General features: G+C 53.7%; 1 protein-coding gene across 1 annotated transcript in view; it reads right to left on the bottom strand.

The window, feature by feature from the left end:
- The window catches only part of slc23a3 (solute carrier family 23 member 3), a 98,216-nt gene that overhangs the window by 57,933 nt on the left and 15,857 nt on the right, over nucleotides 1-24,426 (bottom strand). The window contains exons 3-5 of the mRNA XM_038790411.1: nucleotides 15,970-16,064; nucleotides 7,980-8,065; nucleotides 5,559-5,740 (exon numbers count right to left, since the gene is read on the bottom strand). Of these exons, the coding sequence (XP_038646339.1) occupies nucleotides 5,559-5,740; nucleotides 7,980-8,065; nucleotides 15,970-16,064 (363 nt within the window). The remainder of the gene's footprint in view (nucleotides 1-5,558; nucleotides 5,741-7,979; nucleotides 8,066-15,969; nucleotides 16,065-24,426) is intronic.

The following is a 24,426-nucleotide window of genomic DNA, read 5'->3' as shown; positions in this document are numbered from 1 at the left end:
ACTCTCTGAGTAAAGAACCTACCTCTGACATCTGTCCTATATCTATCTCCCCTCAATTTAAAGCTATGTCCCCTCGTGCTAGACATCACCATCCGAGGAAAAAGGCTGTCACATTCCACGCTATCTAATCCTCTAATCGTCTTGTATGCCTCAATTCAGTCACCTCTTAACTTTCTTCTCTCTTAACGAAAACAGCCTCTACACTATGCCGCCACCAGGTGTCAGTGTCCTCCATCGATCGGTCTCTCTGGCTTTCACATTTAGTAGACGGGTTCAGTTCTGCAAAAGCAACGGGAAGCAAAGTTTCCGGTAGCCCCCTCCTCACGCTGCGCCCCCCCCCCCCCCCCCAACCCGCCTCCCCCCGGGTGGTCTAGCTGTCCCCTTTATCGTTTTGTTTTATTGGAACAGGTGTCAGCCATGGTTCAATTGGGCAGCTCTCTCACCGCGACTCACAGATGGGGGTTCAAGACCCCCCACCCCGGTGACGTGAGAACAGAATAGACTCTCCCAGTGTAAACTCGCACTGCCGGGGGTACCGCACTGCCGGGGCTGCCACACTGCCGGGGGTGCCACACTGCCGGGGCTGCCACACTGCCGGGGGTACCGCACTGCCGGGGCTGCCACACTGCCGAGTGTGCCGCACTGCCGGGGGTGCCGCACTGCCGGGGGTGCCACACTGCCGGGGGCGCCGCACTGCCGGGGGTACCGCTCTGCCGGGGGTGCCTCACTGCCAGGGGTGCCGCACTGCCGGGGGTGCCGCACTGCCGGGGGTACCGCACTGCCGCACTGCCGGGGGTGCCACACTGCCGGGGCTGCCACACTGCCAGGGGGGCCGCACTGCCGGGGGTGCCACACTGCCGGGGCTGCCACACTGCCAGGGGTGCCGCACTGCCGAGGGTGCCGCACTGCCGGGGGTGCCGCACTGCCGGGGGTGCCGCACTGCCGAGGGTGCCACACTGCCGGGGGTGCCGCACTGCCGGGGGTGCCGCACTGCCGAGGGTGCCACACTGCCACACTGCCGGGGGTGCCGCACTGCCGGGGGTGCCGCACTGCCGGGGGTTCCGCTCTGCCGGGGGTGCCTCACTGCCGGGGGCGCCGCACTGCCGGGGGTGCCTCACTGCCGGGGGCGCCGCACTGCCGAGGGTGCCGCACTGCCGGGGGTGCCTCACTGCCGGGGGTGCCTCACTGCCGCGGGTACAGCACTGCCGGGGGTACCACACTGCCGGGGGTGCCACACTGCCAGGGGTGCCTCACTGCCGCGGGTACAGCACTGCCGGGGGTGCCACACTGCCGAGGGTGCCGCACAGCCGGGGCTGCCACACTGCCGGGGGTGCCACACTGCCGGGGGTTCCGCACTGCCGGGGGTGCCTCACTGCCGTGGGTGCCGCTCTGCCGGGGGTGACACACTGCCGGGGGTGCCGCTCTGCTGGGGGTGCCACACTGCCGGGGATGCCGCACTGCCGGGGCTGCCACACAGCCGGGGGTGCCTCACTGCCGGGGGTGCCACACTGCCGGGGCTGCCACACAGCCGGGGCTGCCACACTGCCGGGGGTGCCACACTGCCGGGGGTGCCACACTGCCGGGGCTGCCACACTGCCGGGGCTGCCACACAGCCGGGGGTGCCTCACTGCCGGGGGTGCCACACTGCCGGGGCTGCCACACTGCCGGGGCTGCCACACAGCCGGGGGTGCCTCACTGCCGGGGGTGCCGCACTGCCGGGGGTACCGCACTGCCGGGGCTGCCACACAGCCGGGGGTGCCTCACTGCCGGGGATGCCGCACTGCCGGGGGTGCCACACTGCCGGGGGTACCGCACTGCCGGGGGTGCCGCACAGCCGGGGGTGCCACCCTGCCGGGGGTGCCAGCTTTCAGATGAGATGTTCAAACAAGGCGTCCAACAGGTGGATGCAATAGATCCCACTGCAGTGTTGTGAGGAAGAGCGGGCGTAATCTCCCAATCCCTATCCTGTCCAATTGTTACCCCGGGGCTGGATTTTAAATGCTACACGGCGCCGGCCACAAAATAGTCCCCCCTCCTTCGGATGGCTTGCGCGCCCTGGACCACCCCCCACAGTGCCCCCTGACCCTGCCCCCTGCCCCCTGCCCCCTGCCCCCTGCCCCCTGCCCTCTGCCCCCTGCCCCCTGCCTGTGGATGGCCCCTCCCCCGACAGTATCGGCGCTGGACTGAGTTGGCGGCAGTCACGCCAGGTTCCTGACGGATGTGGCCACAAGCGACCGGAGCCGTCGGGAACTCGATCGAGGGCGGACCATCGGGGGGGGGGGGGGGGGGGGGGGGGGGGGGCCTCAGGCAATGTCCTGAGGCCATCGGTATGGCGTGCAGCGTGCTCCGACATCGCTTTGGAGGGGGTGGAGCATCGCGAAAGGGCCCGCCTCCCCCGATTTGGTCGGAAACATGGATTCTCCGGCCGTTCGCCCAAGGTGATTTCTACCCCTCGTCAGCTCGAACCATTGGGCTGGATCCCCCACTACCCACCGGCAGCAGCGGAGTTGCCAAGGCGTCGGAGAATCCAGAAACGACGTTCCCTCTGGAACATTCTCACTGGAACAACGGAGGTTGAGGGCGACCTGATGTGAGGGGCATAGACAGAGTGGATAGTCAGAGGCTTTTTCCCAGGGTAGAGGGGTCAATTACTAGGGGGCATAGATTTAAGGTGCGAGGGGCAAGGTTTAGAGGCGATGTACGAGGCAAGTGTTTTACACAGAGGGTAGTGGGTGCCTGGAACTCGCTGCCGGAGGAGGTGGTGGAAGCAGGGACGATAATGACATTTAAGGGGCATCTTGACAAATACATGAATAGGATTGGAATAGAGGGATACGGACCCCGGAAGTGTGGAAGATTTTAGTTCAGACAGGCATCATGGGCGGCGCAGGCTTGGAGGGCCGAAGGGCCTGTTCCTGTGCTGGACTTTTCTTTGTTCTTTGATGGTCTGGTCCCTCGCTGGCGGTGGTTCTGATGTTCACGCCCTGAGCCAGCGGTGGATGTGAGTGGATCAATGCAGCCTATTAACGGGCAGGGCATCAGATTCTCCGAGCCAACGGGATTCTCCAGTCCTCTGGGCCGGGATTCACCTGGGCGTGAATTGGTGCAGCTATTTTCAACGCGGTGGACCTTGCGGTGGTCAAAGGGGTAACTCTTTCAGGCAGTTGGCTCCCAAAGTCCACCGGACGGCCGCCCTCCCCTCCACAATGCAAATCCTGCCCCCCCCCCACCAGAGACCCCCCAAAAGAGAGTTCCTTACCAGGAAACCCCCCCCATTACAGAGATCCACCAGAGATCCCCTCAGAAGAGAGCCCCCCATTGCAGGGACCCCCACCAGAGACCCCACACCAAAAACCCCATTTACAGAGATTCTGATCAGGGACCCCACATTTCAGTGACCCCCCACAATAAACCACATCTAAGGGGCTGGTTTAGCACAGGGCTAAATAGCTGGCTTTTAAAGCAGACAAAGGCAGGCCAGCAGCGTGGGTTCAATTCCTGTACCAGCCTCCCTGGACAGGCGCTGGAATGTGGTGAGTACGGGCTTTTCACAGTAACTTCATATGAAGCCTACTTGTGACAATAAGCGATTTTCATTTCATTTTTTCATTTTCAAAGCAGTTAAGTGCTCTCACTTGCTCTGTTTCTCCGCAGAAAGCACTTCACTGCTATTGATGTGGTCCAAGAGCTGCCAATCACCATCCGGATGTTTAGAAACATTGTGGTTAGTTACACAGCTGGGTACTTGAGATCCATTCAAGCATGAAGGGAAATGAGATTGAACAATCCAGACAGCTGGCTGTGTGTAAGCTGCCAATCACAGCCTGGTACAAGCAGGATTCCATTAGTGTGAATGAAAGCCTAGCAGATCAAAGATCTCAGGAGGTTTAGACCCAGCTGCTGTGGTTTTCACTTTCCACGAATTGACAGGTGTTGCTTCCTCTGCCTGAGCCAGCAGGTGTAAGGCACTGGTGAGTTTTGAAGCAGTGATTTTCTTTCACTGCCTTCATCTGGACTGCTCTCTAGCTTCCAGGCAGCAAGGGGGTCTCTGTAATTGGGGAATTGGGGGCGGGGGGAGTTCTCTGGTACGGATCTGAATAATGGGGGACGCTGGTGAGGTGATCTGTAATGGGGGGGGTGGTTTCTAATGGCTGTCTCGTACTCCTGGAGTACGCTGCACGCCATACCGACGGCGTCAGGACATTGCCTGAGCCCCCCCCCCGGATGCTCCGCCCCCGACCGGCCGAGTTCCCGACGGCGTCGGTTGCGTCTGGTGGACCATCAGGAGCCAGTTTCAGACCAACAAGCACAAGGATGATGGGTAGACAGAACCTGGTGGGGGAACAGCCCATTATGAAGGCAGCTCTGGTCAGCACCCGTACCCATGCCTGGAGGTACGGAACGCAGAGAGAGGGTTTCAGCAGCAAACGAGCTAAGATCGGGGTTCCTTTTAAAGAAGATCCCAGGATGATTGTTGGAGAGCATTCTAGTTGATATTACCGCCTCGGCCAAATCACGCCCAATGTTAAACTGGTCACGTTTCATTGCAGTTTACGGGATCTTAGAATCATAGAATTAGAATCACAGAATTTACAGTGCAGAAGGAGGCCATTTGGCCCATCGAGTCTGCACCAGCCCTTACAAACAGCACCGTACTGGACCCCACGTATCTACCCTATCCCCGTAGCCCAGTAACCCCCACTTAACGGTTTTTGGACACTTAAGGGCAATTGATCACGGCCAATCCACCTAACCCGCACATCTTTGGATTGTGGGAGGAAACCGGAGCACCCGGAGGAAACCCACGCAGAGACGGGGAGGATGTGCAGACTCCGCACAGACAGTGACCCAAGCTGGGAATCGAACCTGGGACCCCGGAGCTGTGAAGCAACTGTGCTAACCTCTGTGCTACCGTGCCGCCCACCTTGCTGTGTACACTGTGACCACCAGGCTGCACTTTGGAAAAAAAACTGTTTGTTAGTTTTGAAGCAGACTGGGAAGTCCCTGAGGGTGAGAAAGGCACTATATAAATGCAAGTTCATTCTTTAATCAGGAGGACGAATGGCAATGACTGAACTGGCCATTCTGCATGGCCACCCAAGTTGCAGCTTTAAACCGCACCCCCCCCCCCCCCCAGCCCCCCTCACCCGGACACCTGGAAGAGCAGGTGAACTGACCACAATCTTCTTCCTGCCTGTGGGATCTGCTCTGTGGCAACATGAGCGTCTAAGCACCGAGGGGAACTGGGCCAGGAAGGAATTAACTGTATGCACATTTTTTTTCCTGAAAGCTTACACAAGTTGGGCTGGGAACATCTGAATCAAGGACGTAATCATTGTTTTCCCCTGGACTGGCTTGACAACCATCTGATAGATGAAGACTGGTGGCTGACAGGAGAAAGGAATAGAAGAACATGTGACAGGGTGATATGAAGAGGGGTAAGCGAAGGTTCACGTGGAGTGCAAACAGGGACCGTGGGCTGTACATTCAACACAATAATAGTCAATACTATCGAAAATAGTTATTTGTTTCATATGGGTTTGTTTGATTGTACTTACAGAGCGGTAACCCCCCAGTGCGATGAGCTGAAATGTGCCGCCTCCTTGTAACAGGACAGGCCGATTATTGAGAGCATGGGTGCCAGCACCATGGGCCCACAATGCCGCGACGTCAGACCCTGCAATCCCGTCAACCCCAGGAACACTTGCAGGAGTCCAGAAACAAGCACTGCGCCTCGTATCTGGAACAATCCAAAACAGGTAAAACGGTTAACTGCCCCTCGTTCCCATCTCCTCCCATCCCGGTGTAAGGGTCCCCAAATACAGACAGTGACCCAAGCCGGGGATCGAACCTGGGACGCTGGAGCTGCGAAGCAACAGTGCTAACCGCTGCGCTATCGCGCCGCCCTGAATGATCTTCTCTCCGGACTCAAAGAGTCGGCGGGAAACTGGCAACAGAGAGAGGGTGAAAACTCAGCATCTCTTCTTTCGAGGTCTAGAGTCGTCTGGCAAGGTTGTCTACTTTTTCTGTAGATTCGGGATCACTTCAGGTTACAGCACTGGTTTTAGAACAATAAAGCAGTTCTTTCAGCGAGAGAGAGAGAGAGAGAGAGTGAAAGATGTTCCTTTCACTTCCAGGGCCTCAACACTTCTGCTGAGCCGTCTCTGAAACCATCATGCCAGAACCATCGTGCAGGAACCATTCACTGACTGTTGTCAGGCAGAACACTGTCCCTGGGCAGCCCACTGATTGCCAACCAAGCAAACCAACTTCCTCCAAAACTGGTTCCTAAGATTCACTCGGCGCCGACGAGTCTGGTCTCTCCTCTCCAAAATACAAAACCTGGGAACACACTGTCATGCCAAGCAGGCTGCATCCGCTTGGGTCCTCTGCTTAAAGGCGCATTCCGATTATGGGTCCACAGGCCAAAAATGATCAAATAAAACAAAAGAAAATGGGAAGAAAGGAAATAAACAGGTCGGGCTCTGACAGAACCAATTGCTCCCCGACGGTAACTCAAGGCTGGTTTAGCACAGTGGGCTAGACAGCTGGTTTGTAATGCGGAACAAGGCCGGCAGCGCGGGTTCAATTCCCATTCCGGCCTCCCTCAACAGGCGCAGGAATTTGGCAACTAGGGGCTTTTCACAGTAACTTCATCCTTGTGAATCAATGATTATTTTTAACTCAATCCCATGGTAGTCATGCTTGGAAAGGTAGGTGAAAATAACTCAGAAAATACCCGCTTCTGGGAGAGCGGATGGGATTTGGGTCGGTGTGAAATTGTAGAAATGATTGAATCTGCCTCCACCACGTCCTCAGGCAGCGCATTACAGAAGCTAATCACTCACAGCGTGAACTTGCTTTCTCTCTTGCCTCCATTGTTTCTTTTGGCATTTATTTGAAGTCTGTATCCTCTGGTTCTTGACCTTGTCGCCAATCACCCTCACATTGATTCTGTCTACACCTCCCGCTGCCTCAGGAAGGCAGACAGCATTATCAGAGACCCCTCCCACCCAGGCATTGGCTTCTTCCAGACCCTTCCATCAGGCAGAAGTATAGAAGCCTGACGACCCACACATCCAGACATAGGAACAGCTTCTTCCCCACAGCTACCAGACTCCTCAATGACTCCCCCTCAGACTGATTAGTTCCCTGTAAGAACACTATTCACGGCGCCCTATGCTGCTCTTGCTCATGTATTTGCTTTGTTTGGCCTTGTTCCGCACTGTAACCAATCACTGTTTGTCGATGTATCATTTGTCTAGGGACCTTTCACAGTAACTTCGAGGTGTTGACCTCGGGTAGGGTGCTCTTTCCAAGAGCCGGTGCAGACTCGATGGGCCGAGTGGCCTCCTTCTGCATTGTAAATTCTATGATTTGTCAATGTACTCTGTTGATTCTTCTTTTGTCTGCTATGTACGTACTGTGTACGTTCCTTCGACTGCAGAAAAATACTTTTCACTGTACTTTGGTACATGTGACAATAAATCAAATCAAATGAATGGGGACCGATTTGGCTGTATCTACACTGTCCAGAACACGTCTCCTCTCAGTCTTCCCTCTCTCTGAAGTGAACAGTTCCAGCTTCTCCAATTCATCCATTCAACTGAAGCCTCCCCATCCTTGGAACCATGTTCACAAATCCTTTCCGGACTCTTTCTGACACCCTTCACGTCGATCCGGATGCCTGGCGCCCAGAATTGGACACCACACTCAGCATCGAGACCGAACCAGGGTTTGACAAAGATTTCTCTCAGACCCTCCTTTAACCTGCCAGTTTCCTGCCAATCTCGCTGTAGCCTGCTCGTTTTTGACGAGTTAGTTTTGGGGTCAGAGTACCGAAGGATAGGGACTACACCCGTCTGCCAGGCTCACACCATTGTCTAGCCGGGCTCTGAGTCAGGGGAGTTCCACCTAATTGGACCACGAATGTTCCCACACGACGTAGTTGCAACGTGCGAATTTTGAAAGCATCTTACTTCACTCAGGGTGTGTTTCCATGTCTGCAGAAAGATGTCGGTCTCTGTGCACAGAGCCCCTTCACAGGGCACGGCCATCTCGGTACCTGTATCGGCCAAATGAAAGCCAGAGATAAGGAATCTGCATTAATAATAATAATTTTTATTAGTGTCACAAGTAGGCTTACATTAACACTGCAATGAAGTTACTGTGAAAAGCCCCTAGTCGCCCCACTCCAGTGCCTGTTCGGGGACACAGAGGGGGAATTCAGGATGTCCAATTCACCTAACAAGCACGTCTTCCGGGACTTGTGGGAGGAAACCGGAACACTCGGAGGAAACCCACGCAGACACGGGGAGAACGAGCAGTTTCCACACAGACTGTGACACAAGCCGGGAATCGATCCCTGGACCCTGGCGCTGTGAAGCAACCTTGTGCTACCGTGCCGCCCATAAAGTGCTATTCACCACCTGAGGACACCCCAAAGTTCTTTACAGCCAATGACGTACGTGTGGAGCGTAGTCATCCTTGTGACGCAGGAAAGGGCAGCAGCCAGTTTGCAGACTGGAATCTCCCACAATTAGCAGTAATCTGTTTGAGTGATGTTCACGAAAGGATAACTATTGGCCGGGACAGTGGAGAGAACTCCCCAGCTCTTTACAAAATGAAGCCATGTGTACAATGAAATGTGAACTTGTGTTCAAAGTTCTGCAGTGGAATCTGCCTGAACAACCTTCTAACTCATAGAGCAACAGAACAATCAGTCAAACGGCAGCCAAATACAGAATGAGGGAATCTCTTCAACAGAGAAACTGAACTGGGCCAGCTATGTAAATACTGATCAGGAAACAGAGGTAGCGTTAAATACCCTGGCGGGATTCTCTGAGGCTCCGCACCGACATCGTGATCGGGGCCGGAGAATGGGTGTCAAACCCGAGATTGGGTCCGACACCGCTCCCGCGATTCTCCGGACGCGGCGCGGTCGGGGGCCATTGAAAGAGGCCCCCGCAGTGATTCACCGAGTGCTGTTGGACGTGTCCCGTCTGCGTGGTTCTCTCATGGTTCTGCCCGGCGGGAACTCGGAGTGGCGGCTGCGAATTCAGTCCGCGGCCGCCGTGGTGGGGGGCGGTGGGATCATTCACAGAGTGGGCGGGGCCTCCAGGATGGCTTTGCTACAGATCGGGGGCCACCGATCCGCAGGCCCTTGCGATCTGGGGGGGGGGGGGGCCTATCTTCTTGGTGCCGGTCCGCGGTGTGGGTCGGCCAAGTCTCACGGAGCGGCCAACACAGGCCGCTGCGGTGCGCTTGTGCAGACCGCCGACCAGAAGTGCAGGACCCTGTATAGGCAACCGGAGCTCTGCAAGGAGCACTCCAGGGCCCTGCTAGCCCTCTGCAAATCGGAGAATCACTCTGGCTTACTCCAGGTAAGTCCAGAGTGATTCGCGCGCATTTTTCTGCGGGCATTGGGTCATAGCTCCATTATTGGAGAATCCTGCCTCCTGTGTTTGTGTCTGTAAGTATAGGGTATGGCTTTAAATATGTTTACTTTTGTGTTTCTGTATTTGAAAGGGTAACTCTTTGGTTTTGATGCATGCGCTGTAATGAGGATTTATGTTGAGAAAGCAAACAGGCTTCAAAGGAAAACTAGGCTGTTTCTTAGCAACCAGGGGTCAATGTGGGACAGAAGGAACTTTTGAGTTAGCTGTCAGCTGGGGTCAGGAGAAACTGGGTGGGACAAGGGAGCTGCAGGGAGCAGAATTCCCAAAAAACAAAACCAAAAAGAAGTCCCTAATAATCAGGGAGTGAGGACAAAAAGGATCTCAGCAAAACATTTAAGTTAAAGGGACAAAGAACAAGATGGCAAACAAGGCCCTGTTCAGGAGAATTCAAGTAAAAATCAGAGAAATTGCTCTAATTAAAAAGACAGGATGCAAGAACCCAATTTAAAGTCAGCTAGGTGGGGAGCCAGACATCGGCGATAAATCAAAGGTTTGGTGATATCGTTTGACATTCATTGACCTGGGAAGAAGTGGCGTTCAGTCGGCATGGTTCAGTACCTGAGAACTTGAATGGATGTGGCAATCCCAGGCAGAGGAATACCGAAAGGTGAGGTGGAAATCCTGGAGGCGGATTCTTGATGAACAGATTGAGAAAAAGCTTTGTTTGGGACAGGGTTCCAAAGTGTGGTCTTCGAGAGTCGACTTTGTAAACACTTGTGTGGAAGCCATTGAGTTCGGTGAGACCCGTTGTCTCACAGTCTTTCCACAGAGAAATCCACAGAGCTATTTTGGGTGGTACCAGTCACTTTGTTTCAGAGAGTGGTGTGTCTGATCACAGTTTGCCTATTGGTTTACATGGACTGTGTGCTTCCTGAGAACATTAGAGTATAAGGTAGATTTTTTTTGTTATCCTTACAAATCTATATATATATGTAAAGGTATAACTGGGGTGAATGAATATTGTATTATAGTTAATCTTTTCTTGTTTAATAAATGATTTATTCTTTTGTTAAATGTTAATCAGCAGTTCTGTGACTCTAGTCATCCATGTCTCGAAAGAAAAAATAAAGTTTGGATCTATCAAGGGCAGCACGGTGGCGCAGTGGTTAGCACTTCTGCCTACGGTGCTGAGGACCCGGGCTGGATCCTGACCCTGGGTCACTGTCCGTGTGGAGTTTGCACATTCTCCCCGTCTGTGGGTGGGTTTCACCCCCACAATCTAAAGATGTGCAGGGTAGGTGGATTGGCCATGCTAAATTGCCCCTTAATTGCAAAAGAAATAAGTGGGTACTCCAAATTTGTTTTTAAAAAGTATCTATCAGGCCAGGTTCCATCTTGGGATCTATCTTGCCTGGTAGTATCGTCAGCTGGGGTCGTAGCAGTTGCAAGAGCTGGTTAGAGGCTGACCATTCTGCGGAGAGTAACTCACCTCCCGACTCCCAAAGCCTGTCCACCATCTACAAGACACGAGTCAGGAGTGTAATGGAATACTCTCCAATTTCCTGGATGAGCGCAGCTCCAACAACACTCAAGAAACTCACCACCATCCAGAGCAAAGCAGCCCGCTTTGGTTGGCAGCCCTTCACCGCGTTCAACATTCACTCCTTCCACCACCAACGCACAGTGGCAGCCATGTGTACCGTCTACAAGATGCACTGCAGTAACTCACCAAGGTTCCTTACACAGCACCTTCCAAACTCATGACCACTACCATCTAGAAGGACAAGAGCAGCAGATATCTGGGAACCCCGCCACCTGGAGGTTCCCCTCCAGGTCACTCACCACCCTGACTTGGAAATATATCGCCGCTCCTTCACTGTTGCTGGGGCAACATCCTGGAACTCCCTCTCTAACAGCACTGTGGGTGTACCTACACCACATAGATTGCAGCGGCTCAAGAAGGAAGCTCACCACCACCTTCTCAAGGGTACTTAGGGATGGGCGATAAAGGCCCTCATATCTTGCGAACAAAGAATTAATTTTTAAAATCTTCTCCTTGTTGTCCATGTTATGCTGAAATTTGTTCAGTTCTCTCACCTAAGTGGTTATTTTGCTTGCGCATGCTGTAGGCAGGCATTGCATCGAAGTTTGTTTTCTTTTTAACCTGATGGGGGCACTTTTGAGCCTGCGTTGGCCATCAGCCTAAACGGCGACATGGGCTCAAAATCCCGCGAGAGTCGGGAAACGAGACTCTTACCGGCTGGATCTCGTTTCCCGTCCCCTCAATCTTATGAAAGGGGTTCCCAGCCACTTGATTCGCCCCCTCGAAGGGCCAGGAAATGTGGTCCGAAAACCTGGCTGTGCAGCTGGAGAGTTACATGTCGGTTTTCATCCAGACCCTGACGCTCTGGGGATTGAAGCGAGCACCTCTCCTGGGTGTGCGGGCTCATGACTGGTGCAATGGCCAACTGCGCCAGCAGGTGGAGCTCTCAGCCGGACTACATTCTCTCCCTCCTGCAAACCCTTCTCAAGCCATCATCCAAAATAACCACGATGAAGGGAGGGAGGCTGATGGAGCGAGTGTGAGCAGACAGACACCAAATGGAAGACAGAGGAATTGGGGAGGACAGAGATTAATGAGAAAAAAAACTATGCAACTTTGCAACATTTGAAACGAGTGCGAAGCAGCCAGTCGAGAACAGTAGTGGCTGATGGAGCATTGTTGAGCCCTAACCCTTTCACAGACGAGTAGAGAACATGAGCATTTCTCCCCCACCCACCCCGAGTTTAAGAATGATACTTTCTTTTGTTGTCCGGGCTGCACTCTGCTGGGTTGACAGTGTTTGGTGGGCAGAGTGGATGAGTTGTGTATAGAATTTCCCAGCCTTCTGTGTCTGCACCTGTCTCCCGGAACGACTGCTGATTCCAAACACCATTCGCCTCACTGAAACTCCTTCGGCCTCGGTCAACGCTGTTCCGCCGTTGGCCACTAGGAGGCCACGTGAGAGATCTTTCAGGTGACTCGGGCCCCTCTCCTGACTCTTAACCATTAAGGAGTTGATTAACGGCCAGGCTTTATCCCTCCGTGGTTAACGTGCAGGTTCAGTCGGCAGCTAGGAAGGCAAATGCAATGTTCGCCTTCATGTCGAGATGGCTAGAATACAGGACCAGGGATGTACTTCTGAGGCTGTATAAGGCTCTGGTCAGACCTCATTTGGAGTATTGTGAGCAGTTTTGGGCCCCGTATCTAAGGAAGGATGTGCTGGGGCCTTGGAAAGGGTCCAGGGGAGGTTTGCAAGAATGACCCCTGGAATGAAGAACTTGTCGTATGAGGAACGGTTGAGGACTCTGGGTCTGTACTTGTTGGAATTTAGAAGGATGAGGGGGTATCTTATTGAAACTTACAGGATACTGCGAGGCCTAGATAGAGTGGACGTGGGGAGGATGTTTCTCAACAGTGGACCTGAAATCTGCCTACCACCAGCTTCCCATCTGTAAGGCGGACCGCCCATACACTGCGTTCAAAGCAGACGCCCGCCTTTACCATTTCCTTAGGGTTCCCTTCGGCGTCACAAACGGGGTCTCGGTCTTCCAACGGGAGATGGACCGAATGGTTGACCGGTGTGGACTGCTGGCCACTTTCCCGTACCTGGACAACATCACCATCTGCGGCCACGACCAGCAGGACCACAACGCTAACATTTCAAAATTTCTCCACACCGCCACTCTCCTCAACCTCACTTTCAACAAGGAGAAGTGTGTGTTCAGCACAACCCGCTTAGCCATCCTCGCCAATGTGGTCCAGAACGGAGTTCGAGGGCCCGGCCTCAATCGCATGCGCCCCCTCATGGAACTCCCCCTCCCCCACTGCCCCAAGGCCCTCAGACAATGCCTAGGGTTCTTTTCGTATTACACCCAGTGGGTCCCAAACTATGCGGACATGGCCCGCCCACTGATTCAATCCACCGTTTTCCCACTGACGGCCGAGGCTCACCAGGCCTTCGACAGTATCAAGGCCGACATCGCCAAGGCCGCGATGTACGCGGTCGACGAGACGTTACCATTCCAAGTTGAGAGCGATGCATCAGACGTTGCTCTGGCCGCCACCCTCAACCAGGCAGGCAGGCCCGTGGCATTCTTTTCCCGCACCCTCCATGCCTCTGAAATTCGGCACTCCTCCGTCAAAAAGGAGGCCCAAGCGATCGCTGAAGCTGTGCGATATTGGAGGCATTACCTGGCCGGCAGGAGATTCACTCTCCTCACTGACCAACGGTCGGTTGCCTTCATGTTCAATAACATACAGCGGGGTAAGATCAAAAACGATAAAATCTTGAAGTGGAGGATCAAGCTCTCCACCTACAATTACGAGATTTTGTATCGCCCCCAGTAAGCTCAACGAGCCCCCCTATGCCCTATCCCAAGGTACATGTGCCAGCGCATAAGGGGACCGACTCAGGACCCTGCACGACAATCTCTGCCACCCAGGAGTCACCCGTTTTTACCATTTCATTAAGGCCCGCAACCTGCCCTACTCCATTGAGGAAGTCAGGTCTATCACCAGAGACTGCCAGGTCTGCACGGAGTGTAAACCTCACTTCTACCGGCCAGACCGTGTGCGCCTGGTGAAGGCCTCCCGCCCCTTTGAACGCCTCAGCGTGGACTTCAAAGAGCCCCTCCCCTCCACCGACCAAAACACGTACTTCCTCAGTGTGGCCGACGAATATTCCTGATTCCCCTTTGCCATCCCATGTCCTGATACGAGGTCTGCCACCGTCATCAAAGCCCTCAACACCATCTTCGCTCTGTTCGGTTTCCCCGCCTACGTCCACAGCGACCGGGGATCCTCATTTATGAGCGATGAGCTGTGCCAGTACCTGCTCAGCAGGGGCATTGCCTCGACCAGGATGACCAGCCACAACCCCCGGGGAAACGGGCAGGTGGATCGGAAGAATGGGGCAGTCTGGAGGGCCGTCCAGCTGGCCCCACGGTCCAGGAATCTCCCGGCTTCCCGCTGGCAGGAGGTCGTCCCCGACGCACTTCACTCCATTCGGTCGCTCCTGTGCACCGCGACTAACGAAACCCCCCATGAACGTCTCTTTGCCTTCCCTAGGAAGTCCACCTCCGGGGTTTCACTCCCAACATGGCTGGCAGCTCCAGGACCCGTTCTCCTCCGTAAACACGTGCGACTCCACAAGGCAGACCCGTTGGTTGAGAGGGTACAGCTACTCCACGCCAACCCGCAGTACGCTTACGTAGCGTCCCCCGATGGCCGCCAAGACACAGTCTCCCTCCAAAGACCCTCTGGTAGAAACGATTTCTCCTCATCTCCATCTCAAAAGGGAGACCTCTTGTTTTTAGGCCGTGTCCCTGAGTTTAGTCACCCCCAGAAGAGGAAACATCCTCCAGTTGTCTACCCTATCAAGCCCCCTCAGGATCTTAGATGTGTTAATGAATAACTAGCCACAGGAATGCAGATCGTCACGAGGATGGACATGTCAGGTGATTAATAGGAGGGGGTTGAGGGGGGGCCCTGGGAGTGTATGGGGGGGGGGGTTGGGCAATTGGAGGTCAGAGGTCAAGTGATAAAGTGATGGAATACATCCAGCCTGTTGTTCAAGTTCAAGGTGAGGAGGAAAGGTTCAATGGAGATGTGCGGGGTACGTTTTTTACACAGAGGGTGGTGGTGGCCTGGAATGCACTGCCAAGTGAGGTGGTTGAGGCAGATTTGTTAGCGACCTTTAAGACTTATCTGGAGAGACACATGAACAGAGGGGCTATAGAAGGGTACAGGCGTTTGGTCTAGATAGGACATGTGATCGACGCAGGCTTGCAGGGCAGAAGGGCTTGTTCCGGTTCTTTGTTCTTCTTTTTTTCTGTAGTAGCCGGCCCCTTTAACATCGCATTCTAGTGGTCTACTTGCAAATGGTACATCGGGAGGGGCATGTGACACAATCACCCAATGGGAAAAGGGCGCAGGGATCTTGGTGCAGAGTGTAGGCTTTTGGCAACCAGTGTCGATACCTAGTGGGCAGCACAGTAGCAGTGTGGATAGCACAATCACATCACAGCTCCAGGGTCCCAGGTTCGATTCCGGCTTGGGTCACTGTCTGTGCGGAGTCTGCACATCCTCCCCGTGTCTGCGTGGGTTTCCTCCGGGTGCTCCGGTTTCCTCCCACAGTCCAAAGATGCACGGGTTAGGTGGATTGGCCATGGTAAATTGCCCTGAGTATCTGAAATTGCCCTTAGTGTTGGGTGGGGTTACTGGGTTATGGGGATAGGGTGGAGGTGTTGATCTTGGGAAGGGTGCTCTTTCCAAGAGCTGGTGCAGGCTTGATGGGCCGAATGGCCTCCTTCTGCATTGTAAATTCTATGTCTATGTCTAGTTGTGATAACACTGTGAAAGATTCCGTGTAAATGCCATTTGCAAGTAGACCACTAGAATGCAATAGACCAATCCTCCCTTTGCTGTCCAGCTGGAAAGGCAAGCCTAACATTTCCCAACATACAAAAAACTCTCCGGCCATTGAAAGGAATATTTCCAATGAAGTGTTACAAAAGGACATCATCGTACCGTTATAATGGGAGCTGTTGGTTTCCATGGGAGATGAGGCGAGAATTGCGGCCGGGATCAAATATTCAAAAGATGGAGCCTGCATGATCGGTAATCTAGAAAGGATCAGAAGAAGCAAAGAGAAAAAAGAACATTCTTAACCAAACATGCACTAACTGATGCAGCAATATTTTGAGCTTTTCGTTGTGAACTTGAAGCCCTCTTCAAAAATGAATTAAATTTTTGCATTTATATAGCGTCTTTCACACATCTCAAAGTGCTTTACAGCCAATGAAGTTGTTGGGGAGGCCTTGGCACAGTGGCATTGTCACTGGACTAGCAATCCAGAGACCCAGGTTCAAGTCCCACCACGGCAGGCGATGAAATTTGGATTCAATAAAAAAAATGTGGAATTAAAAGTCCGATGATGACCATGAAACCATTGTCGATTGTCATAAAAACCCATTTGGTTCACTAATGCCCTTTAGGGAAGGAGAACATGTGACTCCAGATCCGCAGCAAGGTGGTTGGCTCAGCAAGCATTAGGGTTGGCAATAAATGGTGGCCTAGCCAGTGGTGCACACAGCCCGTTGGTGAATTAAAAGAAAGTATTTTTGAAGTGCAATCAACTTGTGTCCTCTGGTTACCGAGCTCCCTGGCATCAGGCATGGTTCCTCAGAACTATCAAACCCCCAGAACTACTCAAACAACAATACAACACAACGGACGTCAATGACCAAAACCGGTGCTCAAGTATACTCAACTGACCGTACAATTAAACTCATTTCCGCTGGATTTTTCACTTCTGTTCTGACCGTGTGCGAGGGCAAGGCCTTGGTTGAACATATGATCCACTTACTTTATTGGTTGCCGCTCTGCAGTGGTTGGACACCAAATCGAGTGCCCCCACCCCCACACAAATCTATTTGCATCTCTAGATCCGTCCCAACCTTACCCTCAGTCAGCTTGACACCAGTTGTAGTGTATTTTCGCCTTCCGAAATTACCCTCCGAGTTCAGCCCTCTGCGGTGCTGAGCAACCCATGGACCGGCACGTCCAGTGAGGTGGTCATGCCGCAGCTGAGGATTGAACAGGCGGAAAGGGCATGGGGCGACCACCAGGCAGAATAGAGGAAGGCAGGTAGTGCAGGAGTCCCCCTGTGTCCATCCCCCTTTCTAACATATACCATTTAGATACTGTGGGGGGAGATGACGGTGTAGGGGGAAAGCAGGGGCAGCCAACCTCATGGCTCCATGGGTGGGTCTGCTGCAGAAGAGACTCCAGGAGAGTATGTTGACTCCCTGGCACCTGGGTCAGGTATGGCACTGAATGGCGGCAGGAATACGGAATGGGGAGGGCAAACAGACAGATATCGTGGTACCACATTGGTCAACGATATAGGCAGAAAAAGGGGTGAGGTCCACTAAGCAGAATTTGGGGAACGAGGAAGTAGATTTAAAAACAGGACCCAGTAGGTAGTAATCTCTGGATTGCCTCTGGTGCCACATGCCAGTGAGTAGAGAAATAAGAGTTGAGCCCAGTTGAATAGGGCAGTACAGTAACATAGTGGTTAGCACAATTGCTTCACAGCTCCAGGGTCCCAGGTTCGATTCCCGGCTGGGTCACTGTCTGTGTGGAGTCTGCACGTTCTCCCCGTGTCTGCGTGGGTTTCCTCCGGGTGCTCCGGTTTCCTCCCACAGTCCAAAGATGTGCAGGTTAGGTGGATTGGCCGTGATAAATTGCCCTTAGTGTCATAAAAGGTTAAGTGGGGGTTACTGGGTTACGGGGATAGGGTAGATACGTGGGCTTCAGTAGGGTGATCTTTGTAAGGGCTGGTGCAGACTCGATGGGCTGAATGGCCTCCTTCTGCACTGTAAATGCTATGAAAAAAAACATTTCTAGGAATGTATGGCTGGAAAGATGGTGCAGGAGGGAGGGCTTTAGGTTTCTGGATCATTGGGACTGTTTTTGGTGATGCTGGGACCTGTGCAAGGCAGAAGGTTTGCACCTGAACCAAAATGAGACCAATGTCCTTGCAGGGAGCTTTGCTACTGCTGTTGGGGAGGGTTTAAACTAACCTGGCAGGGGGCTGGGACCCTGAGAGAAAGTTCAGCAGGGATAGACGCGCAGCCAAAATTAGAACAGACACCACGTCAGTCAAGAAGACATGGAATGTCTAGACCAGTGAGGTCACAAGGGGGTTTGGCAAGATTGGATGGTATTTATTGAATGGAAGGAGTCTGACAAACAAGGCAGATGAATTGAGAGCACAAATTAAAAGATGGTGGTATGATGTAATTGCTGTCACTCAAACATGGTTGAGAGAGGGGCAGGATTGGCAGCTCAATATTCCAGGATACAGGATCTTCAGGCTTGATATAGGAAGGAGGTAAAATCACAATTTTGATCAGGGAGTCAATTACAGCAGTGAGGAGGGTTGACATTTTGGAAGGCTCTTCAACTGAAGCCATGTGGGTAGAACCTAAAAACCATGGGAGCAATCACATTGCTGGAAGTGTTCAATAGGCCCACAACAGCCCAAGAGGAATAGGAGAGCAGATATGGAGGCAAATTTAAGAGAAATGTAAAAGTAATAGGGTAATGATATTGGAGGGTTTCAACTTCCCCAACATTAACTGGGGTAGCCATAGTGTAAAATATTTAGAAGGATCAAAATTTTAAAAAATGCACACAGGAGAACTTTTTAAGCCAGTATGTAGAAGGACAGACAAGAGAGGGGGTCCGGGACTTAATTTTCGGTAACAAAGCTGGGCAAGTGGTTGAAGTATCAGCGGGGGGAGCATTTTACAGACAGTGATCATAACTCTGTGAGATTCAAGATTGTTATGGAAAAGGACAAGGACGTGCCTGAGATCAAAGTTCCAAACTGGGGGAAGGCCAACTTTAAAAAGATCAGATATGATTTGCCCAGAGTGGATTGGGAGCAGATACCTTTAGGTAAATCTGTGACAGAACAGTGGGACGCATTCAACAAGGAAATAGGGAGAGTGCAGGGCCAATTCTTCCAATCATGAAAAGGGTGGGACCAACAAATCCAGTGAGCCCTGGATATCGAGGGATGTGCTGCACTGGGTCGGGAGAAAAAGGGAGGCTTACAACAGATATCGAGGGCTCAAAACAGCATAAACCCGAGAAGTGTATAGAATGTGCAAGAGGGAACTTAAAAAGCAATACAGAATTGGCTGGCTGAAAGAAGACAGCGAGTGGTAGTGGATGAAAAGTATTCCGCCTGGAGGTCGGTGACCAGTGGTGTCCCTCAGGGATCTGTTCTGGGACCTCTGCTCTTTGTGGTTTTTATAACTGACTTGGATGAGGAAGTGGAAGGGTGGATTAGTAAGTTTGCCGATGACACGAAGGTTGGGGGAGTTGTAGATAGTGTCGAGGGCTGTTGCAGGCTACAACAGGACATTGACAGGATGCAGAGCTGGGCTGAGAAGTGGCAGATGGAGTTCAACCTCGGTAAATGTGAAGTGATCAATTTTGGAAGGTCGAATTTGAATGCTGAATACAGGGTTAAAGGCAGGATTCTTGGAAGTGTGGAGGATCAGAGGGATTTTGGGCTCCACGCACATAGATCCCTCAAAGTTGCCACCCAGGTTGATAGGGTTGTTAAGAAGGTGTATGGTGTGTTGGTTTTCATTAACAGGGGGATTGAGTTTAAGAGCCGGGAGGTTTTGCTGCAGCTTTATAAAACACTAGTTAGACCACACTTGGAATATTGGGCGAAATTCTCTGCAGACCGTCGTAACGCCGATTTCCGGCGAGAAAAATCGGTGCAGATGACTCCGGCGTCGGGGCCTTCTTTTAGGCCGCTATTCTCCGTTCCCGGAGGGGCCAGCAGCTGACTGACGCGATACGCGTCAGTTTCACCAGCTGCGGAAGTGGTGAGACCCGGCGTTTTGGGGGGGGGGGGGGGGAGGAGGAGAGAGGACAGACGGCATTTTGGGGGGGGGGGGGGGGAGAGAGGAGGAGGAGAGAGACAGACCGGCATTTGGGGGGGGGGGGGGGGAGGAGAGAGACAGAACCCGGCATTTGGGGGGGGGGGAGGGAGGAGGAGGAGAGAGACAGACCGGCATTTGGGGGGGGGGGGGGGGGGGGAGTGAGAGAGAGAGACAGACCGGCATTTGGGGGGGGGGGAAGGGGACGAGGAGCGAGAGAGAGACAGACCGGCATTTGGGGGGGGGGGAGAGAGACAGACTCGGCATTTGGGAGGGGGGGGGGAGAGACAGACCGGCATTTGGGGGGGGGGGGGGGGAGGAGGAGAGAGACAGACCCGGCATTTTGGGGGGGGGGGGGGGGGGAGGGAGGAGGAGGAGAGAGACAGACCGGCATTTTGGGGGGGGGGGTGGAGAGGGGAGAGAGAGAGAGACAGACCGGCCATTTGTGGGGGGGGGAGAGGAGAGAGAGAGACAGACCGGCATTTGGGGGGGGGGGGAGAGAGAGAGAGAGACAGACCGGCATTTGGGGGGGGGGGGGGAGGAGAGAGACAGACCGGCATTTGGGGGGGGGAGGAGGAGCGAGACAGACCCGGCATTTGGGGGGGGGGGAGGAGGAGAGAGACAGACCGGCGTTGGGGGGTTTGCGGCGTTGAGTTGAGAGGAGAGTGGGGAGGTGGGTTTGCGGCGTTGAGTGAAAGGGGGGGGCGGCGTTGGAGGGGGGGGCGGCGTTGGAGGGGGGTAGGGGTGGTGAAGGGGGTAGGAGTGGTGAGGAGGGGTTGGGGTAGGGGCAGCGGCGTGCAGAGGAGGGGGGCGACGGATGCCCGGGGCCAACGCACCGTCGCCCCCCCCTCTGCACGCAGCTGCCCCTACCCCAACCCCCTCCCCTCACCACCCCTATCCCCCTTCACACCCCTACCCCCCCCCCAACGCCGCACCCCCCCCCCACTATCGGAGGAAGGAAGGGGGGGAGGAGGAAGGAAGGGGGGAGGAGGAAGGAGGGGAGGGAGGAAGGAAGGGGGGAGGAGGAAGGAAGGGGGGGGGGAGGAGAGAGGGGGGGGTGTGGGTACCGGCCTTCAGAGGGGGGGGGACGGGGTGTGGGTACCGGTGTTGAGGGTGGGGGGTTGCGGCGTTGCGAGAGATGGGGGGGGCGGCGTTGGAGGGGGGTAGGGATGGTGGGGAGGGGGGTAGGGGTGGTGGGGAGGGGGGTAGGGGCGTTGGAGGGAGGTAGGGGTGGGTGAGGTGGGGTGGTTGGGGTAGGGGGGCAGCGGCGTACAGAGGGGGGGGCGACCGGTGCGTTTGGCCCCGGGCATCCGTAGCCCCCCTCCTCTGCACGCCGCTGCCCCCAAACCCCCCCCCATGCCGCAACCCCCCCCCGATGCCGCAACCCCCCCCGATGCCGTAACCCCCCCCGATGCCGCAACCCCCCCCCGATGCCGCAACCTCCCCCGATTGCCGTAACCCCCCCCGATGCCGCACCCCCCCCCGATGCCGCAACCCCCCCCGATGCCGCACCCCCCCCCGATGCCGCAACCCCCCCCGATGCCGCAACCCCCCCCCATGCCGCAACCCCCCCCCCGATGCCGCAACCCCCCCCCCCCCACCCCCGACACTGAACGGCGTCAACCATCATCAATGGTTGACGCCGTTTTAAAGGTACTGTGATTTTCGCCGACGTGACCCATGGCCACGGGACTTCGGCCCATCCGGGCCGGAGATTTGTGGAAAAAAAATTATAATGAAATCCCGCGGCGCCAGCTGTTTTCAGAGGCTGCCGGCGGGATTTGCACAGCGCGGTTTTTGGCCGGTCAGAGAATTAAAAACCCTGCGGGAGCGGGATTAACGCCGCTGCCGGCCGATTCTCCGACCCTGCGTGGGGTCGGAGAATTTCGCCCATTGTGTCCAGTTCTGGTCGCCTCATTATCGGTAGGATGTGGATGCTTTGGAAAGGGTACAGAGGAGATTTACCAGGATGCTGCCTGGACTGGAGGGCATGTCTTGTGAAGAAAGGTTGAGGGAGCTAGGGCTTTTCTCACTGGAGTGAAGAAGAAAGAGAGGTGACATGGTAGAGGTGTACAAGGTGATGAGAGGCATGGATGGAGTGGATAGCCAGAGACTTTTCCCCAGGGCAGAGATGGCTGTCATGAGGGGACATAATTTTAAGGTGATTGGAGGAAGGTATAGGGGAGATGTCAGAGGTCGGTTCTTTACACAGAGAGTGGTGGGTGCGTGGAATGCACTGCCAGCAGAGGTGGTGGAGTCAGAGTCATTAGGGACATTTAAGCGACTCTTAGACAGGAACATGGACAGCAGTAATTTGAAGGGGTGTAGGTTAGGTTGATCTTAGATGAGAATAAATGGTCGGCACAACATTGTGGGCCGAAGGGCCTGTACTGTGCTGTACTGTTCTATGTTCTATGAATTTCAGGGAGCAAAAAGGGGACATGAAAAGATACTGGCAGGTAAAATAAAAGAAAATCCAAAGTTGTTTTAATAATATTTATTACAGTGACAAGTAGGCTTACATTAACACTGCAATGAAGTGGAAAATCCCCTAGTCCCCACACTACGGCGCCTGTTCGGGGGAATTCAGAATATCCAATTCACCGAACTGTCGGGGCTTGTGTGAGGAAACCGGAGCACCCGGAGGAAACCCACGCAGACACGGGGAGAACCTGCAGACTCCGCACAGACAGTGACCCAAGCCGGGAATCGAACCCAGGTCCCTGAAACAACAGTGCTAACCACTGTGCTGCTGTGCCCCCCCCCCAAGGCAGGAGGTTTAGAGGGGATGTGAGGGAAATATTTTTCACCCAGAGGGTGGTGGGGGTCCGGAACCCGCTGCCTGAAAGGGTGATGGAGGCAGAGACCCTCATAACATTTAATTAGTATTTAGATGTGCATTTGCGATGCCGAGGTATACAAGGCTATGGGCCAAGTGCTGGAAAATGGGATTAGAATAGTTAGGTGGATGTTTTTGACCGCCGCACACGTAGGGGGCCGAAGGGCCTCATCTGTGCTGCAGACCACTATGACTCTATGACTAAGGTTTATTCCAAGCCTTTCTCTTGGAGATTGTCCCATTTTGGTAGCCGTGGCCACCCAAACTGCACCAAGGGAAGGGGGAAACATCAAACTAAACTCCCAGGATGCATCAAACCAGCTTGCAGGCCAGGGTAAAAGGGTAGAGAAAGTAGACAGAGATGGGGGACAAACGACTAACTACAAACAGGCGACTAATTATGACTGAACTGCAGTACAAGATCTTAAGGGAGAAGGTTCTAGGGCTGGCTTCAATGCAAAGGGCTGAATGGCCTCCTTCTGTCCTCTAAGAGCTAGAGTGCCGATTTAACCATCAGTGTTACACATTGGTAAAGAGCATTAATTGAACATCAGAACAAAGACAGCCTGTGACAGTACAGTCCGTGATATAACACTTGACTGAAGAAGGTTCAGACGCCAAGCCGCACAAATCAACCCGTCACATTCAAATCCAGGATCCAATCCAATCCAAACCCACGGAACACCAAACAATGCATCAACGAGCAATAAATCACTATTGTTAAACATGGCTAGGATCCTGGGCAAGGGCTCAAACTGAGGCCAAAGAGACGCAGAGAGGTTCTCTATGGGGGGGTGGGGGTGGAGGGGCTGCAGAGAGTGACAGAGCTGCTATTCAGAGCCAGTTCAGTCCTCCAGTTCTGATTTACGCTGCACATTTTCAGTCGTCCTTTGAAGCCAAAATTCCCTTTGCCCCCACGCCAAGCGGGTAACGTCAATGCACCCATGCTGTTTCCATTTGAAGACAAAGTTTCATTGTTCAACTCGTCACCCTGCGTCGAATGGCCAAGGGAGCAGCCAGTTTCTAATCAGCAACTCTTCAAACGCACAATAACAAAATAAAAAGCCTCCTTTGTGTCACAACACTCAGCGAGCAATTTGGAAACATCCATGGAGCCCCCAGGGACCAGATTTGATCTGCATGTGTCAGGCCTTTACTTAACCTGTTGCAGATCAACCTGGGTTTACTGACTGTGTTGGGATGATTTGCTCTGCCCGGCTATGGTTCGGGATTCTCCGCCCCGCCGCGCCATATTTCTGCCCCGACCGGCTGATGGGATTCTCCGTTACGGCGGCCGGGATCAATGGGGTTTCCCATTGTGGGGCAGCCCCACACCCGTGTCGCGTCTTTTCGTCCAACGTCATTTCGTCCAACGACACTTCGTCCACGTCTTTTGGTCCAGCGTCTTTTTGTCCGCCCGTCTTTTGGTCCAACGTCACTTCGTCCAATTATCCAATTACAAATTAACTCCGTATAAAACCATTTAATTGATAAAATGATACAGCAAGTGAATTTAATTGCTAAAATGCAAGGAATTGATAAAATGCAAGTAAAATGCAAGTTGAAAAATGCAGTTTAAAAATCTAAAAATGCAGTTAAAAAATCTAAATGTTTACTAATAATTTTTTTGTCAAAGACTTTTTGTAACTTGACTTTTTGTAACTTGTAGCACTCCACTCC

This window comes from Scyliorhinus canicula, chromosome 2, assembly GCF_902713615.1.
Source record: "Scyliorhinus canicula chromosome 2, sScyCan1.1, whole genome shotgun sequence".
Lineage (NCBI taxonomy): Eukaryota > Metazoa > Chordata > Chondrichthyes > Carcharhiniformes > Scyliorhinidae > Scyliorhinus > Scyliorhinus canicula.
Note: the sequence above shows the minus strand (reverse complement) of the source record. Positions and strands in the feature narration are given on the sequence as shown.